Genomic DNA, 25,826 nt, shown 5'->3' on the forward strand with positions numbered 1-25,826 from the left:
TTATGAGATGACTGACAATTCTGTTGTTAGGTTTTCTGGCTTAGCAATTATTTGATTAGAAATTGTTGAATCTGGGTGATGCTGAGTGGTACATGTCTGTGGTAAATAAATTTCATAGGTTATACAATAAAGACATTTTTAGTTCTAAGTATCACTAATATTAGTGTATGAAATAATTTCATATAAACTGGTTTAGTCAGTTTCTGAACTTAAGGTTGAAACTGATGCATTCACTCATCACTCATATCCTCACCTTATCTACAGGAAGTGCATTATAGAGCCAGAGTTTTGCTCTGGGAGGGGAAAGCTAGTTACAAAAAATAAAAAAAACCCCACAGTATACATGTGTGTTCTATCATCAGAGTTACTTTTTTTCTTCAGAGAATAATATTTAAAAAGTCTTTATGTGAGTACTCTTTATCTGCCTGTGGTAGATGCTCAAAAGGATCAGAAGCTCAAAATTGTAGTGATAAGTTGTTGAATGAAATGGTAATGCATCTTGTTTAACCAAAATCATGTGTATTTTTCTGCTTAAGCACAGATCTTCTCTGTGGGCCATAACTTAGAGCTGTTGATGTGCTGCCAACCTTTACAGTCTGGGTATTTTTACAGGGGGAAGACAGTCTGGGGCAGTGCTGTATAACACATTTGGAGTCATGGGCAAATCAAGAGACACAGAGAGAGGTGGATTGCTTGCATCAAACAACTCTTCAGATTCCCCTACTGGCAGTGGCTACAACACTGATGTGTCTGAAGATAACCTCCCTTGTGACAGAATAAGTCCCTCTTCAGATATTAATGGAAATTCTGTTTCAGATGAGCAGGTGTGTTCAAACTGGGTAGAAATCATTAGTCACTCATCCTCTTTGCTTAGACACTAAACTTCCCAGCTTTCTGCAGAGTCCCTTGGGAGGATTAGTGAACAGTATTAATTTATTTTGCTTTGCCTAAATGCCTGTGGAAAAAAAAATTATGAGCATGTATGGTATGTTAATGCCTTTCAGTGTAATAATTTTGGAAGACAATTTCCCTTCTAACTTCATGATTCCTTGTTTTTGAAGGATGAAGGTGTTGAATCAGATGATCTGAAAAAAGATATCCCTTTGATGCCTCCTCCCCCTGACTCCTGCAGCATGAAGTTGACAATCAAAGAAATTTGGTTTAGTTTTGCAGCTCCCACCAATGTGCGCTCCCCAGCCCATATATATTCAAGGTATAATTTTACCTGATATAAGAAGGAAAATGACAGTTCTGCTTTGTTAAATTGCATTTGTATTTGGTAGGTTCTGAATGGAGTTTGAAGCTTTGGAAATTATAATTTTGAGTTTGTGTATATCACAGTAAGACTTGCTTCAGTTTTCTACTGTTGTGTTTTCTGTGGAAGTGCTGCTAGAAAATTCTTAGTTAGATGTCATTAAAAGAAGAAAAAAGGAAGAGTCAAAAAGCCAAATGAAACAAAAAGCCCTCACTAAGAACTTCTGGTGAGATGGAAATATATGAGGGAGAAAGGCAGGGGAAGTTGTTTGTTTTGAGTAGGTGAGATGCCAGTGAAGAGAACAGCTCAGAGCTTTTGGTATTCAACCTGATATGGTGCATGACCTGACTGCCATGCACCATAAAGTTCTAGATGTGTATTTCTAAGATAGTTTTTCACATCATGTATGTAGCATAAGCCAAATATTTCAGTCTGTCAGTATAGAGCCATAAGTTAGAAAATACTCTGTTGGTACTCTTGCCTCAGCCCTTTAGCAAAAGTCCTTCATGACATGTTACCCTTAAAGTAGGATTCAGTCAGTGATGAGAATTTCCAAGTATATTATTTCAGTAGGGAATACAAATGGGAAAAGGAAGGAATAGCAGTAGCAAAAGTGGGAAGAATCATGAGTGTGTGAGTGAGTGAAACAGAAATTGCCTCAGGTACTTTTGGACAGATCTTGTTTTCTCGGCAGTAAGTCTGTGTTTATTACTCTGCATCAATGTCCCACCTAATTGACTGTCCTTCATAACAGCATCAGAAAATCCTGCTCATTGCTGCTGCTGCCTTTGAACACCCTTTCTCTTTATTTGTCTTCACAGGCAGCTGAACCTCCTGAGCACTGCAACACCTGCAGTTGGTGCTTGGCTTGTTCCCATTGATCAAGTGAAGTCCTCCTTAAATAAGCTGGAAACCGAAGGAACCCTGCGTATCTGTGCTGTTATGGGGTGCATTATGACAGAAGCTCTAGAGGTAAGTGACCTTTATAAAATCCATGAGCATGTCAGAACAGGACAGTGAGATAGGTAATATATAGCTCTTGCAATTCTGAATGCTTTCACTGTCAAACTTAGAGCATATCTTGTGAGCCTTTGGAATTGGTCACAAGGGTTCACAAAAGTTGTGATTTTTGTACACAGTCTGAATTTCAGAGGCGAGTCTCATGCTTCTAACAGGAGTGTATCTCCAGATAAAATAAGAGTAAGAGGTATGGCTGTAGTGCCTGGTATATTTTATGAAGTATTTTTGCTTGCTGGTGGTTGGATTGGCACCATCTAGTGGGAAGATTTGGACGTGATACCCACGCTGAGATCCTCTTGCATAGTGACATGGATGACCTAAGTGTGATGCTGATTTTCTGCTCTGCTCAAAAATCATCCTTTGCAGCAATCTCTTATTCCTACCTCCCTTCTTGTTTCTTCTTCCTACTCTCTTTCTAGCATTAAACCAAATTTTAAGAAGTGTCTGTTTTGTCTTTGACTAGGAATAAACTGTTTCTTCAAAAATTGCAGCTAGCTTTGCATATATGTCTGTTAGTCCAGATGCAAATTTATAAGGCCTGCAATTTGAATCCATTGAAATAGAAAATTTTAAATTTTCTTTTGTTGCTTGATACAAAGAAATATATGCATCCAGAATTAGTTTTCACATGCAGTATTTAAAATAAGATGGGTACCCATGAGGCACATCCTTGTTGCAGAAGTTCAGAATTAGGTCAGAAGTTTGTCTCGTAGATGAAATCTTGTCATTGATGATGAAAATGTTTTTATTTTAATCTAGAATAAAAGTGTGCACTTCCCTCTGAGAAGCAAGTACAACAGGCTTACCAAAGTGGCTCGTTTCTTGCAAGAAAATCCCTCCTGTTTACTCTGTAATATATTGCACCATTACCTTCATCAAGCAAATTACTCCGTTATTGAGGATGCCACTATGGTGAGTTACCCTGGAAAACTGGAAATATCTCAGTCCTTGTGTTTCAAATATGCCAATTCTAATATTTTAAATTTGGCAACAATTTGAGGAAGGGTAACAAACAAGAAGATATAACCCAGACTCATATGCATCTTTAAAGTGATAAGTAGATATTGTTTCTCTCATTTCATTTTCTTTGATATCTGCTATTTTTGTTATGACCTGTATATATGCATAATGTTTATTAATTTATTTTATTAGTAAATATTTGAGATCATAAACCAACAAGGCATGCCTTTAAAACTGTATATGGCTTTTTTTTATCAAATTTAATTCCCTCCCTATCATATTTCAATGGCCTTTTTATAAAATTTCATTTCTCGTGGTTTTCAAATTTAATGAGTCTCGATTATTGAGATAAGTGCATGAACAGGTTAGTTCATTCCAAATTCTCTCCTTGGAATTAGCTTTCATGTCTTCTAGAAACACTGGGGTAATGCAGACAGTTCAAGGAAGGAACTAGAATTGTACAAACTTTAGGGTTTAAGAATCTAATATTTTTCTTGATGGCTTTAGAATGTTAATATCTAGATTGTAGTGGGAAATAGTTATTTGAACAAACATCAGGCAGAAGGAAGGAGAGTTTATTCCTGATTTTGTGTCATTTTCATAATCCAATTCCACAGCTGTCAGATTTAAGCACTTTGGTTTTCAGCATATTCAGTGATCAGGAATTACACAGTTTGTGGCACAAATAGCACAGTTTGATTTGTGGTCAAAATGCCAAGCTTTTGTTTTCTTTAGGACAATTCAGTGATGTAATCAAAACAATCCCTATATTTGGCCTCAAATTTATGTTCCTAAAACACTGCTTATGAACAATTGAAAAAACAATCTCTTTAATTTCAGTTCTGTTTGTACAGAGTTGCTATGAATCTTAGCCCATAGCTCAGAGCCTGATTTTAATCAAGTGCTTTTAGCTTCATATTTAACAAACCTGCTTTCTGTTGTTTATTTTTGGCCTCTTGGGCTAGATCCTCAGGTCATGTAGATAAATGTATTTACTGTGTTCAATGAAGCTGTAATTTTTATCTCTCAGTTCCTTGGCTTCTTGCTTGATATGTTATGGTGCCAGCATGTTTGTCATAAGCTTCTTAAATATAGAGATTTAAGAGAGCTTTGACTTTTTCTCTCTCCAGTTTACTTTAAAATGCTGTGATATTAATTTTTAATGTTTTTCTTTATTTGAAGAGTGATGGTCTTCCTGCCTTAGTGACCTTAAAGAAAGGTCTGGTTGCCTTAGCAAGGCAGTGGATGAAGTTCATTGTGGTCACCCCAGCCTTCAAAGGAGTCAGCTTGCACAGACCAACCCAGCCAATGAAACTGCAGCCAAATGCCTGCCATGAGCATGAGGATGGCCTTGGATTGGACAGTGGAGGGGGCCTTCAGAGTGACACGAGTGCTGACGGAGCAGAGTTTGAATTTGATGCAGGTATTTTCATGTAATCATCTCCATATAGATTTATAGAGGCAAGCAGCTCCTCTCAGACATTTCTATCTTTTTTACTTATAATGCTTTACACATTATAGTCTACTTTTAAGAATTATCAAGCTTCTTTTTTTGTATCACCTTCATTCTGAAGGTGCTGCTAACAGTGATAATTATAGTAATACAATACTAGTGCTTGTTCAGGGAAAAACAAAACAGGAGACCTCTCTTTCTTCACATCTTTTGTCTTGTTTCTTCCTGCACAAAATAAATCAATTTAATTATTTGCTACCTTTCAATTAAAAGCCAGGCAGCAGTTAGCAGCTTTAAGAGAGCAAAGATGTTTGTGTGAGAAACTCGTATGTAATCATACAGTATAATGGAAGTTTTTGCCCCCTTCTCTCAAAATATGCTTTGATTAAGCAGAAACACTTGGATTATTGAACAAAACTCAGCACACCCCCGTCTGAGTTGTTCTTATTTGTCTATAAATCAGACAGCACTGCATAGGTGTGTGCCAGCACTTGGAAGTTCATGACTGCTTGTAGATAAATGTGCCTGGTGATAGATAATCTTGATTCTCCAAATCTGTCTGAGGACAAGTGTTTGCTTGGGTGCAGCCACGGTGAGCGAGCACACGATGCTGCTGGAAGGAACAGCCAATCGCCCTCCCCCTGCCAGCGCCTCCTCCGGGCCTGTCACTGGTGCTGAGATCATGAGGAAGCTGTCCAAGACTCACACTCACAGCGATTCTGTGCTGAAAATCAAGGTGAGTGCACAGGGCTGGGCCCCAGGGCAAAGGGGGCTGTAGCTGGCCTGTTCAGGAGCAGTTCTGTAGCTGCAGATGGATAAATGTATGCAAAAAGTAAGCGTAGCACATGGAAGGTGTGCTCCTGACCTTACAAAAAGGATGCTCCAGCAGTTGGTCTATACTCTTCATCTGTTTATTGTTTTCTTGCCAATTAACTTCACATGCATCGTTTAAGAACGTGCCCTAACCTTTGCAACCTTTGATCTTTTATTTATGGCAGCACAAAGAAAGATGTAACTGTCATGACACAAAATCAAAGACTGACAAGGCTCTCCAGTAACTTGTAGTAAAATTATTGTGTTCCAGCCTTATATTCAGGCCAAATGTTGCTTTGTTTTTGCAGTTTCCACAGTACTTCACTCATTCATTTGTTTTCTGCTCACAGGGCATCCATCCATATCATTCCCTGAGTTACACCAGTGGAGACACAGCTACGGATTCACCAGTGCACGTTGGCCGCTCTGGAATGGGAGTCAGGGAAAGCCCAAGGAAGGAAAGCCTGCTCAGCTATCTCACTGGGAGCTTTCCTAGCCTGCACAATCTGTTGGAAGGGACTCCTCAAAGAAGCTCAACTGCAGTTAAAAGTAGTTCTTTAACAAGAACAGGTAGGATGTAGCATAAAAAAAGTATAATGTAGCATAAACAGGTATGATGTAGCATAATTTTCAAGTCTCTTTGAATGAATAAGGAAATAACCATATTGCATTTGATTTTTCTTGGCCTTGTAAGTAGCTCAAAAAGAGAGCTGAAACGAATATTTCAGTAACATAGTTTGCATATGGTAAACTGAAGACTTTGAGTAATGGTTGATGAAAATCTTTATTTTCAACAAATATTTTAGAAGCTTGAAACATTCAAGTGTTTATATGCTCTGTGTTATTTTTCAGTGTATTGTTATCAGTTTTTCTTAATATGTAAATTACATACTGTATTTGATACTGTATTTTCTCTAAAACCTCTCTCCTTTGCTGTCAGGGACTGAAATATTGTTCAGAAAAAAAGGTATTTTGGTTTCTTCACGACTCCTTTCTTCTAATTAATGGTAGAGATGAGGAAGTGCAAAGCCATGTGTAGAGCAACATAGTGCTGTTTCACACATAATTTAGTGGAATAAACCTCAAGAATTAGGTTTATTTTTATAGTTCATAGGTATTGGCAGTGAAATGTTGCCATGTTCCTTGTTTTTGCTGACTTGGATGCAAGAAATGCTGAAGTTTCTGCTTTTCCTGCACAGGAAACACTGTGGCCACAGACATGTTGTCTGAGCACCCTTTGCTGTCTGAGCCCTCCTCTGTGAGTTTCTATAACTGGATGTCCAACGCCGTGGGCAACAGGGGAAGTGTCGTGCAGGAAAGTCCAGCCACCAAGTCTGGGCACAACAGCCTTCCAACAGGTATTGCTAATTTGCAGCTGAGTTCCAGGTGGTTCTGGGTTGGCTGTGCCTGTGTTTTGCCACTTTTTGACTGAAAGTGATTGAGAGAGTGATTTATGGTCAGCAGCACTTAATTGGTTCAAAGTATTACTTGTGGAACTTCGCAGCAACCTGGGAAAGGAAAAGATGGGATTTAAGCAAAACTGTTGTTTGCTTTTCCCTCACCCTGCCTCCAAAAATTTAGCTGTTTCTTGCATTTGGAGCTGTCAGTGTAGCTGCCAAAGCCATGTGTGGCTGCCAGAACTTAAGCCATAAAATCATCTTCTGTTGCTGAGTTCCTTGGTTTTGTTGGCTATTTCTGATCTAATTTGCATATGCTTTTTTTGTGATTTGTGCATTGGAATCCTTGCTCTTTCTCAGTTCAATTTTGAGACTAAACATGCGTTTTGAAAGTAATTTAGGAATGGGTTAACTGGTGTAAGGGAATTAAAAAAAATCATCTATTTCTGAAAGTCATAGGTGTATTAAAGAACCAGATGTAACAATTTATTGCAGCTCATTCATTTTTCTTCTTGGCCTGTCATGATTCAGATTTTTCAATCTCTGTCTTAATTTTCTTTTTCACTAACACTACACTGGAATCTTTTTTCTGTTAGCACTCCTTCAACTGTGCTGTATTAATCTTAGGCAATAAGAAGTTGTCTTAGTTTGTTGTTAGTATTGAACCAACAGTCTGATCTTACAAACATCATTGTGCTGTACATATTGCTGAACTGTTGAGCCTCCTGTGTAAACTGGAATGTGTTTCTCTGCAGAAAGACCTTTTTCCAAATTTGAATTGGATGAGCTCTACCTGTTCCAGCAATATCAGGCTGTTTCTTTATCCTGAATGCCACCTTTGTGAGGTTACAGACTTCACTGTGGCTTGTTTATCTGTGTAAATAATCTTGCTGAATTTATCAAGTCAGTGGTGGTAAGATTTGCTGTGGTGTTAGTGTTCCATGGGTATTTATTTTCCAGGTGTGGCACCCAATCTTCCTACTATCCCCTCTGCTTCAGACTTCAACACAGTTCTGTCCAGCGACCAGAACACCCTGGATGGCACCCACTCGCAGCACAGCACCAGCCAGGATGACATTGCAGGAGTAGAAGAGGGCAACCAGGGCTTTCCTGCTGTCCAGCTGGCAGATGCACAGGTAACTGGGGTTGCACATCACCAAATGGTGAGCAGGAGTGTGGGAATGATCAAGGCCTTTGGTAACTAAATGAGTGGGTTTTGTTTTGTAGGTTGTTTTCAAACCTCTGCTAAGTTACACGGGGATTCAGTCTCAGGATGCGATGCCCCTGTGCTACAGGATGTACTTTGGGGAGTACCTCTCTTTCTCAGGAACTCTGGACTGCCTCAGAGCAGATATTGTTGATTCAGACACAGCCAAGGAGAGGAAAAGCAAGCGAGCCCGAAGGTATGATGAGAGATTTAAAAACATGTGTATTGGCTAAAGAACAGAAATTAGGCGTTTTGTGTGGTGACAGTTTTCCAAAGCACTTTAATAGGATAAGGAGCAGCAATTTATTTTTCTAATCTTTCATTCTGTCTTCCTGTTAAAATATTTTTTAAAATCATGATTTTATTAAAATCATTCCTATGGAATGATGTGGGAATTGTAATTATTTGAATCTTAGCTGCTTTTGAAAATTGGAGATTGGGGAAAGGGAAGAGCTGGTGGAAATAATAGTGGGCGGAATTTGAGTGGCTCTGAAATGGTGTTTAATAATTAATCCTGTAAATAATGATGGTGTGAATTCTTGTGAAAGTGCTGAATCTTCCCCCAGACCAATTTTGGGCAAAGCTGTAGGATATAATGGAATGATTGCATGCCAAGCTAGGTTTCACAGAACTGGATGATTTCTATGTTAGTAGCACACAGTATGAAGCTGTAAAAGTTCATTTTATTATATTTAGAACTGTGGTAAAAAAGGTGATATCCTAAGGGAAATAAAAGGCTGGCTTCAGTAAATTAGGTGTGAGCTGTGTAAAAAACATATTTGACTCTCACTCTCATAAAAAGCAGCACAGTAGCAACTTGTACCTTTCCTTTCCTTAGGCAAGGAGCTGTCAATCTCCCTCCTCTGGAATTCAAACCGGCTTTGATGTTGGAGACTTTCAGCATTAGCGCCGTGGTGATGGAGAAATCCATGTGCACCCCTCAGAACTCCACCAACGCCCTTTCCTTCCACGACTTGAACAAGCGCTATTACAACACCTTCCACTGCAACTTCACCATCTCCTGCCAGTCCATCAGCCAGCACGTGGACATGGCCCTGGTGCGCCTCATCCACCAGTTCAGCACCATGATCGACGACATCAAGGCCACGCAGACGGACATCAAGCTGAGCAGGTACACGGCTGGCTCGGCCTCCCCGACCCCCACCTTCAAAACCCGCAAGCACCGCGACTTCCGCTCCTCGGATTTCAGCCGCAGCTCCCGGGGCAGCCTCAACGGGGGCACCCGGGTGAACAACACCAAGAACAAGAGGACCAACAATGACAACAACAAGAAGGAGGCTCGCAACAAGAATTCCCTGGGGAGGTCGGAGCGAAGGACGTCCAAAGTGTCCAGGAAAGGCTCCAAAGATGTGGTTGACCACGTGACGATCCATATGGATGACTCCGACTCCATTACCGTGTCGGAACAGAGCGAGCCCTCCGCGGAGTGCTGGCAAAATATGTATAAGCTGCTGAACTTCTATTCACTCATTTCTGATCCAACTGGTATCTTAGAAAAGTCTTCTGAAACCTTTGGGCCAACAGGTAAAGTGGTTCATGAACGCAAATTGCCAAGTGTGTGTGTTTTTGCTTAAATGGTGCTTTCTAAAGCTTGCTCATGAGGTGCTTTTTGTCAGTTGCCCACCCCATCTAACTTGGATTAGTGGGGCAAGTGGTAAGGACAGAGGTGAGCTTTTGATTAGTTCACCGAGATGATGTACAAAAGGAAAGCCTAACTTTTCTCACTAATTTCATAGTGTGGATTGAGTTGGTTCCTCCTGAGGTGCTGCTTTGTGTTCAAGGGGGTATGGAAATGCTGTATATTATCATTCTGTGAAAATATGCAAGCATGTACATAAGCCATCCTGAGGGAGTTTGTTTCTGCCTTGAGAAGGACTGACAGTAAAAAAAATCATCTGTGAACCTTGCTGTGAGAGAAGAAAAGGCAAAATAGTGATTTTGGTCAAGTCCCACAAAGATTACAAGTGTTTGGGCCATATTTTCACCTAAAACTTTGAAATCTGGTGTGATTATTGCTACTTCCATTGTATTTCAGCCCAGCACAATAAGTCTGAGAGCTGATTTAGCATCATTCTCTTTGTTGCTGAACTTAGGTTGCTGTAAACATGCAGGGGATGGTATGGCTCTATTGCCGTATTTTCCTTGGACTTCTTTTAACTAAAGAACAAAAAACTGAGAGTGTCAGATGGGAACTCATATTAAACAGATACCAGTGTCTTTCATGCACAGAATATCACATCCACAGTTACAGTATCTGCACAAAGTGTAAATTTTCTTACATTGTTTTTAGCCTCCTGAATGTTGAAAAGGAGAACTTGTTCATCCAAAACAGAGTTATAAGAACCTTTGCCTGTGGGCTGATCAAAAAATACACAGGACAACTGGAAACTGTCAGGGCATTTTTCTGGTATAACAATAAAATCAGATCCTTACAAATATTTATATAAGGTTCATAAGATCATATCTATGAATAATAATGAAACCACATCACTCATTGTTGTCTTCATTGTGTCTTGGATTCGGCTCAGTTGCAGTGATATTGGGGTGGAGTGAGCGAGGCACACATAATTTTCCTGAAGAGTTTTCTTGACACGAAAGATCTGTGATCCTCAGTTTGAAATAGAAATATAAATGGGATATGCCAAGGATTTATTACAAACAAAGCCTTAAAGAGCTGCTGGTGTTTGCGTAGGTGTGCGCAGCCCCACGGAGCCGGCCTGCAGGGTGATGTTTGAGAACGAGCAGGACAACGGGCGGAAGCGCAGCCTGGTGACCTCGGAGCCGCAGCACGTCACCCTCATCGTCTTTGGGATAGGGATGGTCAACAGAACCCACCTGGAGGCTGACATTGGTGGCCTCACCATGGAATCCGAGCTGAAGAGGATCCACGGCAGCTTCACCCTGAAGGAGAAAATGAAAGGTGGGATGAGCTAAAAGCCTTCTCTAAATAATTCCCTGGCAGCTTTACATGTGCGTGTGCAGTACCGTGTGTGTGTAATACAATAATATTCAACAAGTGCGTTTAAAAAATTATTATTATGGTGCTGAAGGATTATAAAAGGATGCTGCAAGCTTTTCAGAAAGTGCCATGGAGGAAATGCTCTTAGAAGACAGTCACTCATTTTCAAAAGCTTTCTTCTTGTCACATTTTATAGTTAGCATCACTTACTGTGACTGCTAAAGCTGTAATTTTTCAGTTATTTTCCTGCTGCAATATTTTTAAAAGCAGTAAGCACACCTGAAGTATTGTACTAACTGAAATGCTGTTAAATAAATTTTTTTTCCTTAAAGATGTGCTACACCAAAAGATGACAGAGACATGTGCCACTGCTCACATAGGAGGTGTCAATATCGTCCTGCTGGAGGGAATTACCCCAAATATCCAGTAAGTAGGAAGTCTCACAATTTAAAATTGATCAAGTTCATAGAAGTGGTATGAGTTGTATTCTTTCTCTTAGGTTTCTAATTGCTTTTTGAAACTTGTAGGTTCAAACCATATGAGATTTGTAGGGAGTAGTTAATCTACTGATGCTAATTATTCCTGTTTAAGAGCCATACTGTTTCTTCATTAGAAGTATTTTTCAACTCTCATGATGCATCATTCTTTGTTCTCTCATGTTAGTTTTACAGTTCTAATATCCCTTCTCCAGCTTTTATAATTCACACAAAGTGGCAGGGAAGGGGAGGAGAACCACTTCCTGTGCATGAACATCATGAATCACTTGCTCAGCATCCACACATTGTTCTGGCTTTTTCATTTCTGCCAGGTTCACAGGCTCAAAAAGGCCATGCATTATTTTAATTTGTTCCCAGCTGCATCTCTTTCTGTTTGAGTTGCAGAATGAGCTGAACCACAATTCTTTGTAGCACAGATCACCCTCACACAATTTGGGTGTTAGCTGGGTAACCCTCAGTATGTGTACTGCTCTTAGAACATGACTCTTGTGGAAAGGGGCTGAGCAATGTCACTTGAGTTTCTCTATCCTTTTAATTCCTGGGTAGTTTGGAGAATGCTACATAGAAATTAAAACCTATGGAATTTTATAATTTCCTCAGCTAAATTGCTTCCAGTAAGTTTGTTTCAGAGGGATAAACAAAAGTTCCCATCTGACAGTCATGAAGGGTTTCTGGAGGTGACCAAAGCTCTTCATGTTTGTTTTACATATTGGGAGGGTACAAAAGGAAAGGGGGGAAATAATGATAAGTTTTAAAAACAACAAGATCACAGAACAAACATGAGCAAAACCAAAACCTTCACCTTGGTAGTTTTGAAAATAAGTGTCATATTGTGGGTTACAAATAATTAACTGACTAATTTTGCATGACTGTTTATTCTTTATTTGCTTTGTTTTTGTTTTTCTTGCTTTCTCTTCAATCTTCATCTGTAGACTGGAGGATTTTCCTACATCTCCTACAAGCACAGCCAAACAAGAGTTTCTGTATGTTATATTATTATGTTTAATAGTCTTGCAATTAACTCTGTGTTGTGTAGAAAATGGCTGCTTTCCTACTCTGTGTGATTGTGGAGGCAGATGTTGCTTGAATACATCTTGGTTCACCATCTAGTATTACCTAAATAAGATTTTTTTAATGAAGCCTGCTAAATATCTGCCTAAAAAAAGTCCTTGTCAATGTTAGCAATACCATTTTAGGGACTGCTATTGCACTGCACTCACTACTGTAATGTTAGAATGGTTTTGGTGTCCCTTAAGTTCTTTAGATCTGCTCCTGTAGTAATTTTAATGAGCTGAAATACTGTTGATAAATGTAAGGGAAGACAGAGGTGAGATTTGCTTTGGATCAGCTGTGCTTGAAGTGACAGTTGTGGTGTCATCATGAACAGGGCTGTTCCTTTTTGTCTTTATTTCCCTGTGTGCTGGTTTAACTCCCAGGCATGCTGAACATCTGTGTCTGTTTATTCAGTGTTGTGGTATGCAGGATTAACTTTAAAATGTCATTATAGCTCTGGAAGGAGAGGTGATGGACTGAAAAACTGCAAGTAATGTAGGGAAAATAGTGAGATTTTTTGTTCCTTTTTGGTTTTTTTTGTAGCAGCATTAAACCATCACTGAGATGTTGAGTTGGCTGCAATATGATGTGGTCAACAGAAGTGTAAATTATTAGAAGGATTGGATAAATCCATGGTAGATAGGTCTAGGGGCGAGTCATGAACATGATACAGCCTCTGGCTTAGAAAGTGAATTCCTTATAGCTGGAATGAAGGGAAGGATCCCTTTACTGACACACAGCTGACTCAGTGCAGTAGTTCCTGTGTGTTATGGGCCTCCTGCTGACTTTTTTTTCTCCCCACATACTTGTTACAACATTCCCAAAAATCTATTGAGTACTGGCCTTGTAGTTGGTTCTGTAGTGGGAGAAAGACTTTTTGTCACAAATTTGTCTGGAGAATGATCATTTTTGATATTGATGTGAGAATATAGAATTCTTTCTGGAAGCATTACTGGTATGTAACTTAAATAATGATTAGTGATTTTAATGAGATACAGCCAGATGTGTTACAGGCTTATCACTGTAGGTAAGCCAACTGCAGACATTTAATAATAAATGGACATCCAGACAGTTGTTCCACATTTCATTCTGGTCATGGAAGTAGGTTTTTTGTAGGCAAGCAGCAGTCAAATTAATTTGTTGCATGAAATATGGAGAAGAGCACAGTTCATTTTGCTGAGGTTTTTTTCTCCTGCTACAGCTATACTGGTGGAATACATTTTTAGTTAAGGAAATGTTTAAAATTGTTTGTATGCAGTAGTATTTCGTGTTATAGATGGAGATGAAAGTGTGTTCTTGATTGGCTTCACAGCAGTTGAGTCAGAATGGTAGCAGGAAGAGAGTGGGAAGTGAGCAAACATCAAGAAAAATAATGATGTTTTTCTTTTAAAGAGGTGGATTAAAGCAGTTCTGGGTTTTTCTTAAGTAATGGTTATTTGTATAATGTCTTTTTCTGAAAACTGTTGTGAATTGTTTCCTCCTTCATCACGTATTTTGTAATAACTTTTACTTGACAGTCTGCCCTAAAATATTAATTCTGAACTGCTTTAGTTCACTTGCATAGCTGTGAAAAACTGAGTGTTCCTTGAACTTCAGTCAGTTAATTTGCTGTTGATGGGCCAGTGGTTGTCTTACAGTGCTGTGTATTTCTTGATTATAAGCAGAAGGGTGATATCTTTTTTTGTTTTGGTTTGTATTTCCACTTCTGGGTTGCTTTGGGTTTGCTGATACTTTAACATAAGAATAAGAAGAAACATTACTTAGAGAATGGAGTTCATAGAATGTTGTATCTTTCACCAGGAGACCAAACTGTCTATAAACACTTTCAATATGATACAAAAAGTGTTTTACCTCTTGAAATATAGTATTTGAGAAACTTGCATTGAATGTTTTTATGTATTTTATAAAGTCTATTTTATATAGTCTGTAATCTACTTTAGCCAGTCTTATAGTCTATTTTCCAGCCATTTTAGCTGATGTATTGCATCTTGACAACTACACATCCTTCTCTTTGAGGCTGTAATTCTCTGTTGGCTGCATAATATACTTCCATTGGGTAACCCTCCAGGAATTGACCATAGAAACATTAATGTGTTACCCCAATATATTTGTAATAGGAGTGTAGTGAATTCTGCTATGCCAAAATTCTGTTATGACATCAAAATTGTCAGCTTAGTGCAGTTATCTTTTTATCTTGGGTAACCATTGTGAATCATATCCTCCTCAACATTAAAATCAAGTTTAGATGATGTGTTTTGGAACGATATGTTTGAATTAAACATCAGTATTAATTCAAATTCATTAATCCTGTGATTAATGTTAAGTATTTCCTCCAGTGACCTATTTGGATGCAAAACTCAGATTTGACTTTTTACCAAAAGGATGATTCAAGATTATTCCTGAACAGGAGTTGAAATGGAAGGCTCTTTTTTTGTTTCTGTGTGTGCAAATTTGTCTATGTGCAGCCTGGTGTGTATGCACTGATGACCTTAGTTTAAGCAAGGATAGCAGTTTTGAGCAGATATTTTTTGCCATGCATGATGTGTAGTTCCCTTAAGTGTAGCATAGTTCTTTGTGGCATGTAGTGCATCTGTGTGTAAAGTGAAAGAAAAAGGGATGTGGGTGTAGTTGACAATATTACTTCAAAATTCAGCTAACACTTAAAAACTCAGTTTAACCCTCAACTGGAAGGATGTGCGAATGACTGCTGTTCCCTTTTGCTGTCAGAACTGTGGTGAAGTGCAGCATTGCCAAATCCCAGGCCCTGTACAGCGCCCAGAGGGGGCTGAAAACCAACAACGCGGCCGTGGTGAAGGTGGGCGCCATCAGCATCAACATCCCGCAGCACCCGGCCACGCTGCACAGCATGATGGTGCGCAGCTCCCACCAGCTCTCCAAGCAGATCTCCGACCTCATCCGGCAGCCCTCCACCACGTGAGTGCTCCCAAACCCCTCCCCTTGCCGGGCTTTGTCACCTCAGGTGGCTGGGCTGATGAACAGCAAGGGATTCCTGCTCTTTGTGTCGCTCCACAGGCCCCAGCCAGCCAAAGAGGATGTGGCCACTCCTCTGCCCTCGGAGAAGACTCCGACGAGCATCAATCAAACGCCGGTTGAAACAAATGAGTTCCCCCAGCTGCCAGAAGGCTTGGAGAAGAAGCCCATAGTGCTGAAGTTCAGTGCCATGATAGATGGGATTGCTATCGGAGCAGCGCTCCTGCCTTCCCTGAAGGCAGAATACAAGATGGGAAGAATGAGGAGTCATGGAATGACAGGTGACAGTTTGGCCTTCCTATAAGCATCCACAAGCACTCGGTCTTTCTGTTGACTTACAGCAAGAGCTTTGAGTCTGTTGCCATCAGCTTTGCTTTTTTAACACGGGCGTCAACAAGGTGGGCTCATATAGAGAATTTTCACTGTGGTTGTTACACAGTTCCCAAAGGCAGAATGCAAGAGCACACGAAGGCATGTACACATTCATATATAGCATCCTCCCAGGAAGCTTCCCCCTGACTGCTAAAATAAGTTTATCATCTTTGGCTAATTAAATTCTAATTTGTAATGCTATTTGAGAATAGTATGGCCTCAGTACTCTTGAGGTGGTTTGTATGACTTCCCCCTTATTACTGTGGAATCTTTGTTTTCTTTAGAAATTGAGACAACCCTGAAGCATGTGGGTGCATATTTATAGTTCTTTGGGTGTGTGAAATCCAGTAACATTTTAACCATTTAAATTTTTTTCTCTTGTTCCAAAACTGTTCTTAAATTTAAGGATCAATACAAGATTCTTTAGCCAGTTCAAACCTTTTCTTTCCCTGCCTTCATTTTACAGGTGCCCAAACCAGATTTAATTTTGAGCTTCCAAACCACAGACTGCGCTTCACTTCAAAAGTTTCTGCCACTGACATGTCAACCATTCCTCCTTCGGCCAGTCTCAACCTGCCTCCTGTCACCATGTCAGGGAAATATGTCATGGAAGAGCATGACACTTACTCTGACCAGATCTGGAGCATCGATGAGCTGCCTGCCAAGCAAGGCTACTACCTGCAGGGCAACTACCTGCGCTGTGTGGCTGAGGTAGGGCTTGAAGGCCTCTTTGATAACTTACTTCCCTTCTGTTATGATTCTCTCTTTGCATCTTCACAGTTTTTAAACAATCTGCCTTCTCCAGAACTCTCAGGTTTACAGGTTGAATCCAAATAGTGAAAAACTGGAAGGTTTTTGTATTGTTTTACAGCAGATTTTTTTGGTTTTTTTGTGATTAGACAGCTCCATAAGTGGAATAATGACATGACATAGAACCTTAATGATATGAAATGTTCTGCTCGACACAGAATGTTCTATTCATAAGTTCTACTTGTGTGCCAATTTCCATAGTTAATTTTTCCAGAGAGAAAAGGGATGCTGCTTAAAAGAAACACCTGCTGGGGAAAAGCAGGGCATTCCCACTAACTAATTCTTTAGTCAGAAAAATAGTCTGCCATGTTTGTAATTGAGAATTCTGATGTTTGCAGCTAAAAAAACCAACCTAAAAATCCACTGTTTCTAAAACTAAGGTTTATTCTCAAATATTCTATTTGTACAGGTTGGCTCCTTTGAACATAATCTCACAACTGACCTCTTAAACCATTTAGTATTTGTGCAAAAAGTGTTCATGAAGGAAGTAAATGAGGTCATACAGAAGGTTTCAGGTAAGTGGAACACTTAAAAGGCACTTTAAATAAAATCCTCAGACTTTGTTTGATGGCAACATGATGTAGCTCTCAGGATCAGCTCATTAATTTCACAGACACTCTCAATTCACCTCTAGTGCTGCAAGCAGCAGCAGGAAGCAGAACTGGATTTGAAATGATAACAGAGGCTCTGGAAATTATTCTAGGTCTATCATAAGCAGGACTTTTATTGGGAAGCAGGATTGTTTGGCGTTCTGGACATCAGCCTCTGTGTCTCTCCATGGTGTGACCTTGGCTGGGTTACTTTTTGTAGTCACTTTGTTTGATTTGAACATTTTTTTTGAGTTATCCTAAAAGGCTAATTTTTAGTTTAGGAAGATTCATCAATAGCTGGAAACCTCTTGAGGAAGGAAAGAATAAAAAGTGGTAACTAAGTAAAAAGAGTGTCTGTGTGTACTTCTACCTCCTTTCATGTCTCTATGTGTGTGTCTGTATATATATATATTCAGGTATACAAATACAATAAAAGAATGGTGCAGGTCCACATGACATGCCCTCGAGGCAGTTAGAAAATGCAGTAGAGAAAATGGAAAATGCCAAATTCCCTGTAGGCTAACAAGAAACACCCTGATATTTGTTCCATATTAGTGTTGGGTAGTAAGAAACTGCTTAGGGAAAGAATAAATCTTCTGACAGCTGTCATTATATTGTATTAGAACATTTTTTTTTTTTTGTGGAGGAGCATACAGTGCTGAACCAGGAAACCTGTATTAGCTTTTACAGCATTTCTTAGACCCTGCCTTTCAATCTGCCCTGCATTTTTATGGGAGGAATTTATTACCAGTGCTGGTTTTCTGCTTTTCCAGACTGTAAATTTGTATTGCAAGTAGCAGCCTGGTGGTTTTTGAAATGTGACTGTTGCCTTCCATATTGGGGTAATTCAGCAGGGACATGGTCAGGTCAGCAATCCGTGGGTCTGGATGCTCAGTGCAGAACAATGGGGACAGAAATTGGCTTGGTCCCTCTGGCTTGGAGCAAAGTAATTTTTTTAATGGCTTGAAAATACCAATTAGTGTGATGTGCTGCAGTATTTTTTCTAATTACTGTTTGTGTTGCACTAAAGTATTGTTTGCATATTATCCTTATATAAAAACTGTGTAAGTACCAATTACTGAAGGTGAAATTGTACAGATTGAGAGTTAGTTAATGAACAGAGCAGTCTATAATAATTGCATCTGGAAATTGAAGACAATGTTGATTAAAAGAAAATTATCCAAATACAAAATGGAGTGATAAAAATTTATTGTTGTTTGGGGTTTTTTTTGAATCCATGATTCAACTGCTTGTCCTTACCACCAAATAACTGTAATTAGATCAATTGGCATATTTGGAGGGAATTAATGGCTTAGCCTTCTCCAGCAGCAAGCCCTTCCTATAAACTAAGTTGGAATGTAGATAAATATCAAGGAGAATTAAAACCAGGGTTGCTTCTTCAAGGGTACATAACTTGGAATGAGGATGAGGAAGTAAACCCAGAAATAAAATACAGAATTGCAGAATACTCTTTCCTCCTCTCATGGAAAAATACTGATATAATTTCAATTCCTCATTTTCATGGGATTTGCATAGTATTTGGTCAAGTGTTAAACTTGTACTGTCTGATAAGTAGGAGATACATTGGTGCAGGGGACAAAAACCATCTTTTTTGAAAAGCAGATGTTACGCCTTTCAGGCTTTGAGACTTCTTATGGAAAATTTCCCAGGAGGGAGGAATATGCCTCTGTCCCTTCATTCTTAGCGGAGAGATATTAATTATATATCAGAAGATTCATCTGCACTGATGTCTCCAATCCTCACTTGTTTTTATACATCTTCAACTGGTCATTATTTAAAATGAGACTTAGTTCATGGTCACCTTTTTATATGGATTGGTTTAAAATGTTTTCTTTGATAAAACTGTGACTGTGCATATTTATTGTGTACAGGAGGGGAGCAGCCAATACCTCTGTGGAATGAACATGATGGCACAACAGATGGAGATAAACCAAAAATTCTTCTTTACTCCTTGAGCCTGCAGTTCAAGGTAATCTTGTGATGACAAAATAGTGGTGGGTTTGTTTTTTGTTTTCTTTTCTCATCATGTCTCTGAACCAGATGCTCATAACTTTGTACCTTCCTTATCCATTAGGGAATTCAGGTGACAGCTACAACTCCCTCGATGCGTGCTGTGAGGTTTGAAACGGGCTTGATAGAACTTGAGCTCTCCAACAGACTGCAAACCAAAGCAATGCCTGGAAGTAGCAGCTACCTCAAACTGTTTGGAAAATGCCAGGTGGATTTGAATCTGGCACTGGGACAGATTGTTAAACATCAGGTTAGTGCTCAAAATCTTTGCATGTAATGTTCTTAATAATGTGTGATTAAAAAATTACATAATCAAGCCAAGAGGTTGTTGCACAGTGCTGGTTTTTATCTGGTTTTTTCCCCCATATTATTAATATCTTAGACCTTCTTAGCCCTTTAGAACAGTAATAGCCTTTCTACTGAGTCAAACTCAAAACTTTTGTTGATATTAATATAAATTTTTAGAATATTTGAATGAAATAATAAGATCAGAGGAGATCCAAACTTTGCTAGACCTACATTTTGACCCAGTTTGTCTGTCTTGGTTTGACAGTTGTACCTCTTGTACTCTTAAACCTGGAATCACTTGTTCTAGGATATGAAAGTGTTTTTTGGTGCCTAGAAACAAACAGACAGAGAGAAATCTTAGGACCTATAAATCAGCTGTCACAATAGAGGATCTGGATCTATAAATAGCTACATTAGTTAATAATTTATGATAAATAAAGAAAATAATGCTGTGATCAGACCCTAATGCAAGAATACTGAAGATCCTCAAAGGAACTTTGGCTAGAGGAGAAAAAGAGGAAAGGACAAAACTTGTTTTAATTTTATATTTTGTCAAATGCAGTAATTGGGGTTTTTTTTCTTCCCCCTCCCCATCCCTGAACTCTTCCCTGCTACAAACCCCTCCCTCTCCCCATTTCTTGGAATGTTTTAAGGTTTATGAGGAAGCCGGCTCAGACTTCCATCAAGTTGCCTATTTCAAGACAAGAATTGGATTAAGAAATGCTCTCAGAGAAGAAATCAGTGGCTCATCAGACAGGGAAGCTGTGCTCATTACTCTGAACAGACCCATTGTTTTTGCCCAGCCTGTGGCCTTTGACAGAGGTATTGTAGAGACAATTGCTCCAAGTTTGTGTTCATACTGAGGAAGAGATTTTTTTTTTCTCAAAAGATTTGATTATTCAAGATTCAATATATTTCATTTCAAGTAGCTGAGAAATTTGGGAGATCTCAAAAATTCCACATGCTGAGGTGATTAGTTTTCAGATGGTTTGGAGGAAGTTGTTGTTGTAAATCCTCACAAATTAATAATGCTGAGAAACAGCAGGACTTTCTGTATTTTAATGGATTAACTTTGATGGCTAATGATCATGTTTGTCCATCTTCTCCTTTGAAGCACAAGCCTCATTGCTGCACCCTGAACTTGTGTGTGTCCATTGTTCTTCATCCTCTGACTTAAAGGAATGGAGGAGCTGTAAAAGGGGAGAACAAAAAGAATTTATTTAGTGAATGTACATTATTTTTTTTAAGGTGTTGATTTCAATTTAAGCATTTTTGGTTTCCTCATTAAGCTGTGCTGTTCTGGCTGAACTACAAGGCAGCGTACGACAACTGGAATGAACAGAGAATGGCTTTGCATAAAGATATCCACATGGCCACGAAAGAGGTGGTGGATATGCTGCCTGGAATCCAGCAAACCTCTGCCCAGGCTTTTGGGACCCTGTTCCTTCAGCTGACTGTCAATGATTTAGGAATTTGCCTGCCCATCACAAACACACCCCAGGTAAGCAAAAGCATGACTATTGGAAGTCTGTTAAAACAGCAGTTTGTTTGTGTGTGGTGTACATATACAAGAACCAGGTGATAGAAGCTCCAAAAAAGGTCTAGTTTATAAAAGGAAATATGTGGGCTTTTTTACAGGGAAACATAGCTATAGATGTGCATATTCAGAGCTAGAAATTTATCAGTCAGTCTGTACACTTTGGATTGTACATAATTGTACACATCAAAATAAACACAAAAAACAATCACATAAAAATTAAAGGTACTTTTGGTCATTGTTCAGTCAAGTCAGGTGTCATCTTTCTTGGAGAAAATAATTGATCCTTGGCTTGTCTTCTCTGGTCACGGGGCCATATGGATTATAGCCCTTGATCAAACATGGATTTTTGTTCCTTTTCCAGACAAGCTTGACTCCCACTGCTCTAATAAATTTATAATGTAGGTGTTGCATTTAGGAAACACTAATGCAAGGCATTGTATGGGCAGAGGTGATGCTGTTGAAATCCTTCTCTGCAGAGAAGGAAAAATACAAGGAGATATGAGCAGGGGGTCAGTTAATAGGGAAAGATAAATGGCATTTAGTAAATGTAATCACTTTGGCATTGCACTGACCAGTAAGTTCTCCCTGTGATTTTATTTTCCAGTCTAACCACTCTGCAGATCTCGACACTGGCTCTGCTTTAGTCCTGACTATTGAAAGCACACTCATCACTGCCTGCTCCTCAGAGTCTTTAGTTAGCAAAGGTCATTTTAAAAACTTCTGCATCCGCTTTGCTGATGGCTTTGAGACAAGTTGGGATGACTGGAAACCAGAAATAAGAGGAGATCTAGTCATGAATGCATGTAAGTGCAGGTGATTTCATACTGGACAAGAGTATTTCAGATATAAATCCACTTTTGCCTTTCCCATTGACTTGAAAAACAGCTGAGCTTTCCCAGTAAACCTAAAGAGAAGATTTTGGCCTTTTGAAAGCAAAATAATATGGATCTAAAAGGTGATATTCCTTTGTTGTTGTTTTCCTTTATTAATATAAACTTTGCTGGTTTATATATCATTGTAATAATTTAAGCTTTGCCTGAGAGATATTATAAGAGTTGGATGCATTGCTTTTATACAATTACATAAGATCCCAGTAAGATTTTAATAGTCTAATATAGAATATTTTTATATAATGTGAAAATTGTAGAATATTTTATGGGTTTTTAGTTGATTCAATACATATGTATATTTATACATAATACATATTTAGAATTTTCTATGTTACCAAGTAAGTTCACTTTACTAAATAAGAAAAGTCCTTCAATGGGAAATAAAACTAGAACTCCTGTCGTTCTTTAATTATAGCAGGCAGGAGACTGAGGGTGGGATTGGGAAGGGCTGCTCTGAAGCAGCTTTTACTGGCTGCCTAATCAGTGACTTGCTTTGTATGCTTCATGTAGGTGTTGTGCCAGATGGTACCTATGAAGTGTGTTCTAGGACAACAGGCCAAGCTGCAGCAGGTAATGTGCTTGTTTTAATGAATCAAGTCCTACATAAAAAAAGCTTTAATAGAATATGAAATTTAAGTCCTTTAACTGTGTTTTAATTTAATTGGTTGGAGAAGAGTCAGCAGTAGTTGCCATAACAGTCAGCATGGCTTCCTGTCCTAGGGATTGCTCAGTCTTCCTCATGCTGAGGCTTTGCACACTGAGCTGCCATTCCTCTCTTTCCTCTCCCAGAAAAGGCTTCTCTTTTCCCCAAATTCCCTCTCTGCCCGGTCTAAGTAGTCTGGACCTTCTCCAGAGCATTCAGAAATAGCTGTCAGTCTCTGTATTAGTCATACTTCCATCTAGAAAGAAAACCAGTGTCTTGTGTTGCCATGCTTAGAAAGCAAGCTCTGTATTTTGATGCTGAAAAGTGGCACTCAGAAAAATCCTGGGCAGACAGGATATTCACTAGGCACAGAACACATCTTCCAGCATCATTGTTCAAGACTTGAATAAATAGGTCAGCATTTGTACAGGCAGAAAGACATGCTTTATGTTTCTTGCTGTTAGACATTCTGTTTTGGAATAGTGTACTTGCCCGCATTTGTAGGAGCTGAAGCTTAAGATGCTCTTTACTCACTCTGAAGGGAATGTATTTTCATTAGGTCTGCCTGTGTTATATCACTTGTTAAAGAAATACTGTGAAGTATTTTATTTTCATTGAGCATTTCAGTTGTGGAATGTGGTTTTCTCAGAAGGGACAGAAGAGACAGTTCTTTGTAACAGAAAAACACTGTCTTGGCTAATGGGTAGGTAATTCACTATGGGGGATTTTTAATACAGAAAAAGCTGTTTAAAGTGATTTATTTTTTTTAACACAGAAAGTAGTAGTGCTGGAACCTGGACACTGAATGTGTTGTGGAAGATGTGTGGTATTGATGTCCACATGGATCCAAACATTGGGAAAAGACTGAATGCTTTGGGCAACACCCTCACAACATTGACAGGAGAGGAAGATATTGATGACATTGCTGACCTCAACTCTGTGAACATAGCTGACCTTTCAGATGAAGATGAAGTTGACACCATGTCTCCCACTATACATGCAGTAAGTGAATCCACCAAAATAAGTGCTATTAATTGGAAAAAGTCTTCTGTCAAATGGAAGGGTCTTAATCTTGAGTCCAGCGTGCCAGTCTTTATAGCTCATGCAAGTCTTGTTGCAAATCAAAGATGTCTGTGTGTGTGTTTTCTAACTCCATATTTAAAAGGCAAGAAATTGCAGATCATATTTCTAGTGGTGTTTTGTGGAAATAACGATCTGGATTTGAGAACATGGAGGGGACACAGTGCCTAACTTCAGATACCTGAACTGTAAAAGCTGTGGCTTTCTTCTAGGTTTTCTTCACAGGACAGTAGGTTACTAACATGAAAAAAAATTATATAAACCTACTTCTACTCAATATGCTGCTGACCTTGCTTTTTGGTTTTCTACAAAACCATTTTAACAGCTGTTCCTTCGTGTCTCTAGCCTGCTGACAGAGGAAGCATTATCCCAGCACACTAATGCTCCTGTTTGTTGTTCAGAAATCAGGTGGAGGTTCCTTGGGTGGAGAGGCACGCAAACTCACATTTGGGCAGCGGATTGTAAATCACCTGCTGGGTCTGAGCCCCCCAAGCCAGCGATACTCTGTTCCTGTAGAATATCTCTGGGGCTCCGCGAAGCGGGATTTGCTCCAGCCTAGCAGAGCACATATGAAAGCAGGCAGATCCTGCTCTTGGGGACATGTATGTAGTAGTTACAGTGTGTCTAACTGAATGATGGGCTTTGGATCACTGGAAAAAAATCCAATCAGCTGCCTGTTCACATGAATTGATTCTTTTGCATGCACTAGTCCAAATTTGAAGGTGTGAAATTCACTTTGCCTGTTGTTCATAATGTACTGATGTCCAGTTTTTCATGAGTACATAAATGAAATGTTCATTTTAAACAGGAGATCGTTGATCACCGGCGGCAGGGAGCTTCCAGTATCCAAACTGGAGAACAGCGAGGAAGGAAATTTATGAAGCGTTTGGTTGATATTAGAGAGCTCAATGAGCAAGCAAAAGTCATTGATGACCTAAAGTAAGTGGGGTTTGCTTTCTGTTTGTATCATACATCTTGTGGCACTGTTGGGGTTAAGTGCAAATCATTGCCTTTATTTCAGAATAAAAGGATTCCAAAAGCAAAGGCTATGTATGCAAGCACTCTCTCAAATCTCTCGGGTTGATCCATAAGTGTCAGATTAGTCTGTATTTTTCTGACTCTGCATTTTAATGACTGATTTTTAATCCTTTTCCTATTGATTCAAAATCAGACTTCCATCTTGATATAGTATCATGCAGCAGAATATATTACTTTGAAACTGTAATAAGCTTAGAAAGAAGAAGAAGAAAATTATTTAAATTAATTTTTTTTGGCATCTTGTACGTGATGTTTTCAAGATAAAACTTGAAAACTTTCTTATACTGTACTTGAGAAAACCCTTAAGAAAAACTTATTTCAGATTTCATGAATTTCATCTGACCTTCTGAGTATTTTATTAGTAGTATTTTCAAACTTTGTTTGGCTTGTTTGGGCTTTTTTCCCTCCCCTTTTCCCCAAGACAGACTTATTATAAATGGATCTGTCTGTGATGGGAGTGCAGACGTTGATAGTTAAGTGTTAAATAATGAAAGGGATAGACATTTTGCTGTTTGTACTTAAAATGAGATTGCTGTCACCATTCAGAAGGATATTTTATCTGAAATTGGGAATTTAGGTTAAATGTTTGTTTTCGTACTTCTGTGGCTATATTTGGCACTGGTCATAAGTATTGGGACAAAAGAGAGAATGGGATAATTCCCAGGGAAAGCCTTCTTACAACACAGATTGTTGAAATTGTGGAAATAATATCTCGAAGGTAACTCAACCATGCTTTACCTCCAGGAAATTAGGTGCAAGTGAGGGGACCATAAACCAAGAGATTCAGCGCTATCAGCAGCTGGAGTCAGTGGCTGTGAACGACATCCGCAGGGACGTCCGCAAAAAGCTCCGGAGGTCCAGCATGAGGGTGAGCAGGATTAGGCTCCTTGGAGAATATTGTAGCACTTGTGTCCCAAA

At 39.1% G+C, this 25,826-nt stretch overlaps 1 protein-coding gene across 10 annotated transcripts in view; it reads left to right on the top strand.

Moving 5' to 3' along the window:
• Positions 1 to 25,826, top strand: part of BLTP1 (bridge-like lipid transfer protein family member 1) — an 87,550-nt gene that overhangs the window by 46,159 nt on the left and 15,565 nt on the right. For 6 of the 10 annotated variants that reach the window (XM_059843725.1, XM_059843727.1, XM_059843732.1 and 3 more), the window contains 28 exons: positions 613 to 824; positions 1,062 to 1,213; positions 2,077 to 2,227; positions 3,035 to 3,187; positions 4,418 to 4,658; positions 5,276 to 5,424; positions 5,852 to 6,071; positions 6,701 to 6,859; positions 7,859 to 8,034; positions 8,126 to 8,301; positions 8,944 to 9,650; positions 10,819 to 11,046; positions 11,418 to 11,511; positions 12,515 to 12,565; positions 15,363 to 15,569; positions 15,669 to 15,907; positions 16,465 to 16,709; positions 17,218 to 17,323; positions 19,291 to 19,388; positions 19,494 to 19,679; positions 20,371 to 20,539; positions 21,007 to 21,218; positions 21,862 to 22,060; positions 22,658 to 22,717; positions 23,566 to 23,792; positions 24,272 to 24,472; positions 24,679 to 24,809; positions 25,653 to 25,776. In XM_059843725.1, the coding sequence (XP_059699708.1) occupies positions 613 to 824; positions 1,062 to 1,213; positions 2,077 to 2,227; positions 3,035 to 3,187; positions 4,418 to 4,658; positions 5,276 to 5,424; positions 5,852 to 6,071; positions 6,701 to 6,859; positions 7,859 to 8,034; positions 8,126 to 8,301; positions 8,944 to 9,650; positions 10,819 to 11,046; positions 11,418 to 11,511; positions 12,515 to 12,565; positions 15,363 to 15,569; positions 15,669 to 15,907; positions 16,465 to 16,709; positions 17,218 to 17,323; positions 19,291 to 19,388; positions 19,494 to 19,679; positions 20,371 to 20,539; positions 21,007 to 21,218; positions 21,862 to 22,060; positions 22,658 to 22,717; positions 23,566 to 23,792; positions 24,272 to 24,472; positions 24,679 to 24,809; positions 25,653 to 25,776 (5,273 nt within the window). The remainder of the gene's footprint in view (positions 1 to 612; positions 825 to 1,061; positions 1,214 to 2,076; positions 2,228 to 3,034; positions 3,188 to 4,417; positions 4,659 to 5,275; positions 5,425 to 5,851; positions 6,072 to 6,700; positions 6,860 to 7,858; positions 8,035 to 8,125; positions 8,302 to 8,943; positions 9,651 to 10,818; positions 11,047 to 11,417; positions 11,512 to 12,514; positions 12,566 to 15,362; positions 15,570 to 15,668; positions 15,908 to 16,464; positions 16,710 to 17,217; positions 17,324 to 19,290; positions 19,389 to 19,493; positions 19,680 to 20,370; positions 20,540 to 21,006; positions 21,219 to 21,861; positions 22,061 to 22,657; positions 22,718 to 23,565; positions 23,793 to 24,271; positions 24,473 to 24,678; positions 24,810 to 25,652; positions 25,777 to 25,826) is intronic. The other 4 variants (XM_059843733.1, XM_059843735.1, XM_059843728.1 and 1 more) reach the window with 3 other exon arrangements.

Source organism: Haemorhous mexicanus, chromosome 4, assembly GCF_027477595.1.
Source record: "Haemorhous mexicanus isolate bHaeMex1 chromosome 4, bHaeMex1.pri, whole genome shotgun sequence".
NCBI lineage: Eukaryota > Metazoa > Chordata > Aves > Passeriformes > Fringillidae > Haemorhous > Haemorhous mexicanus.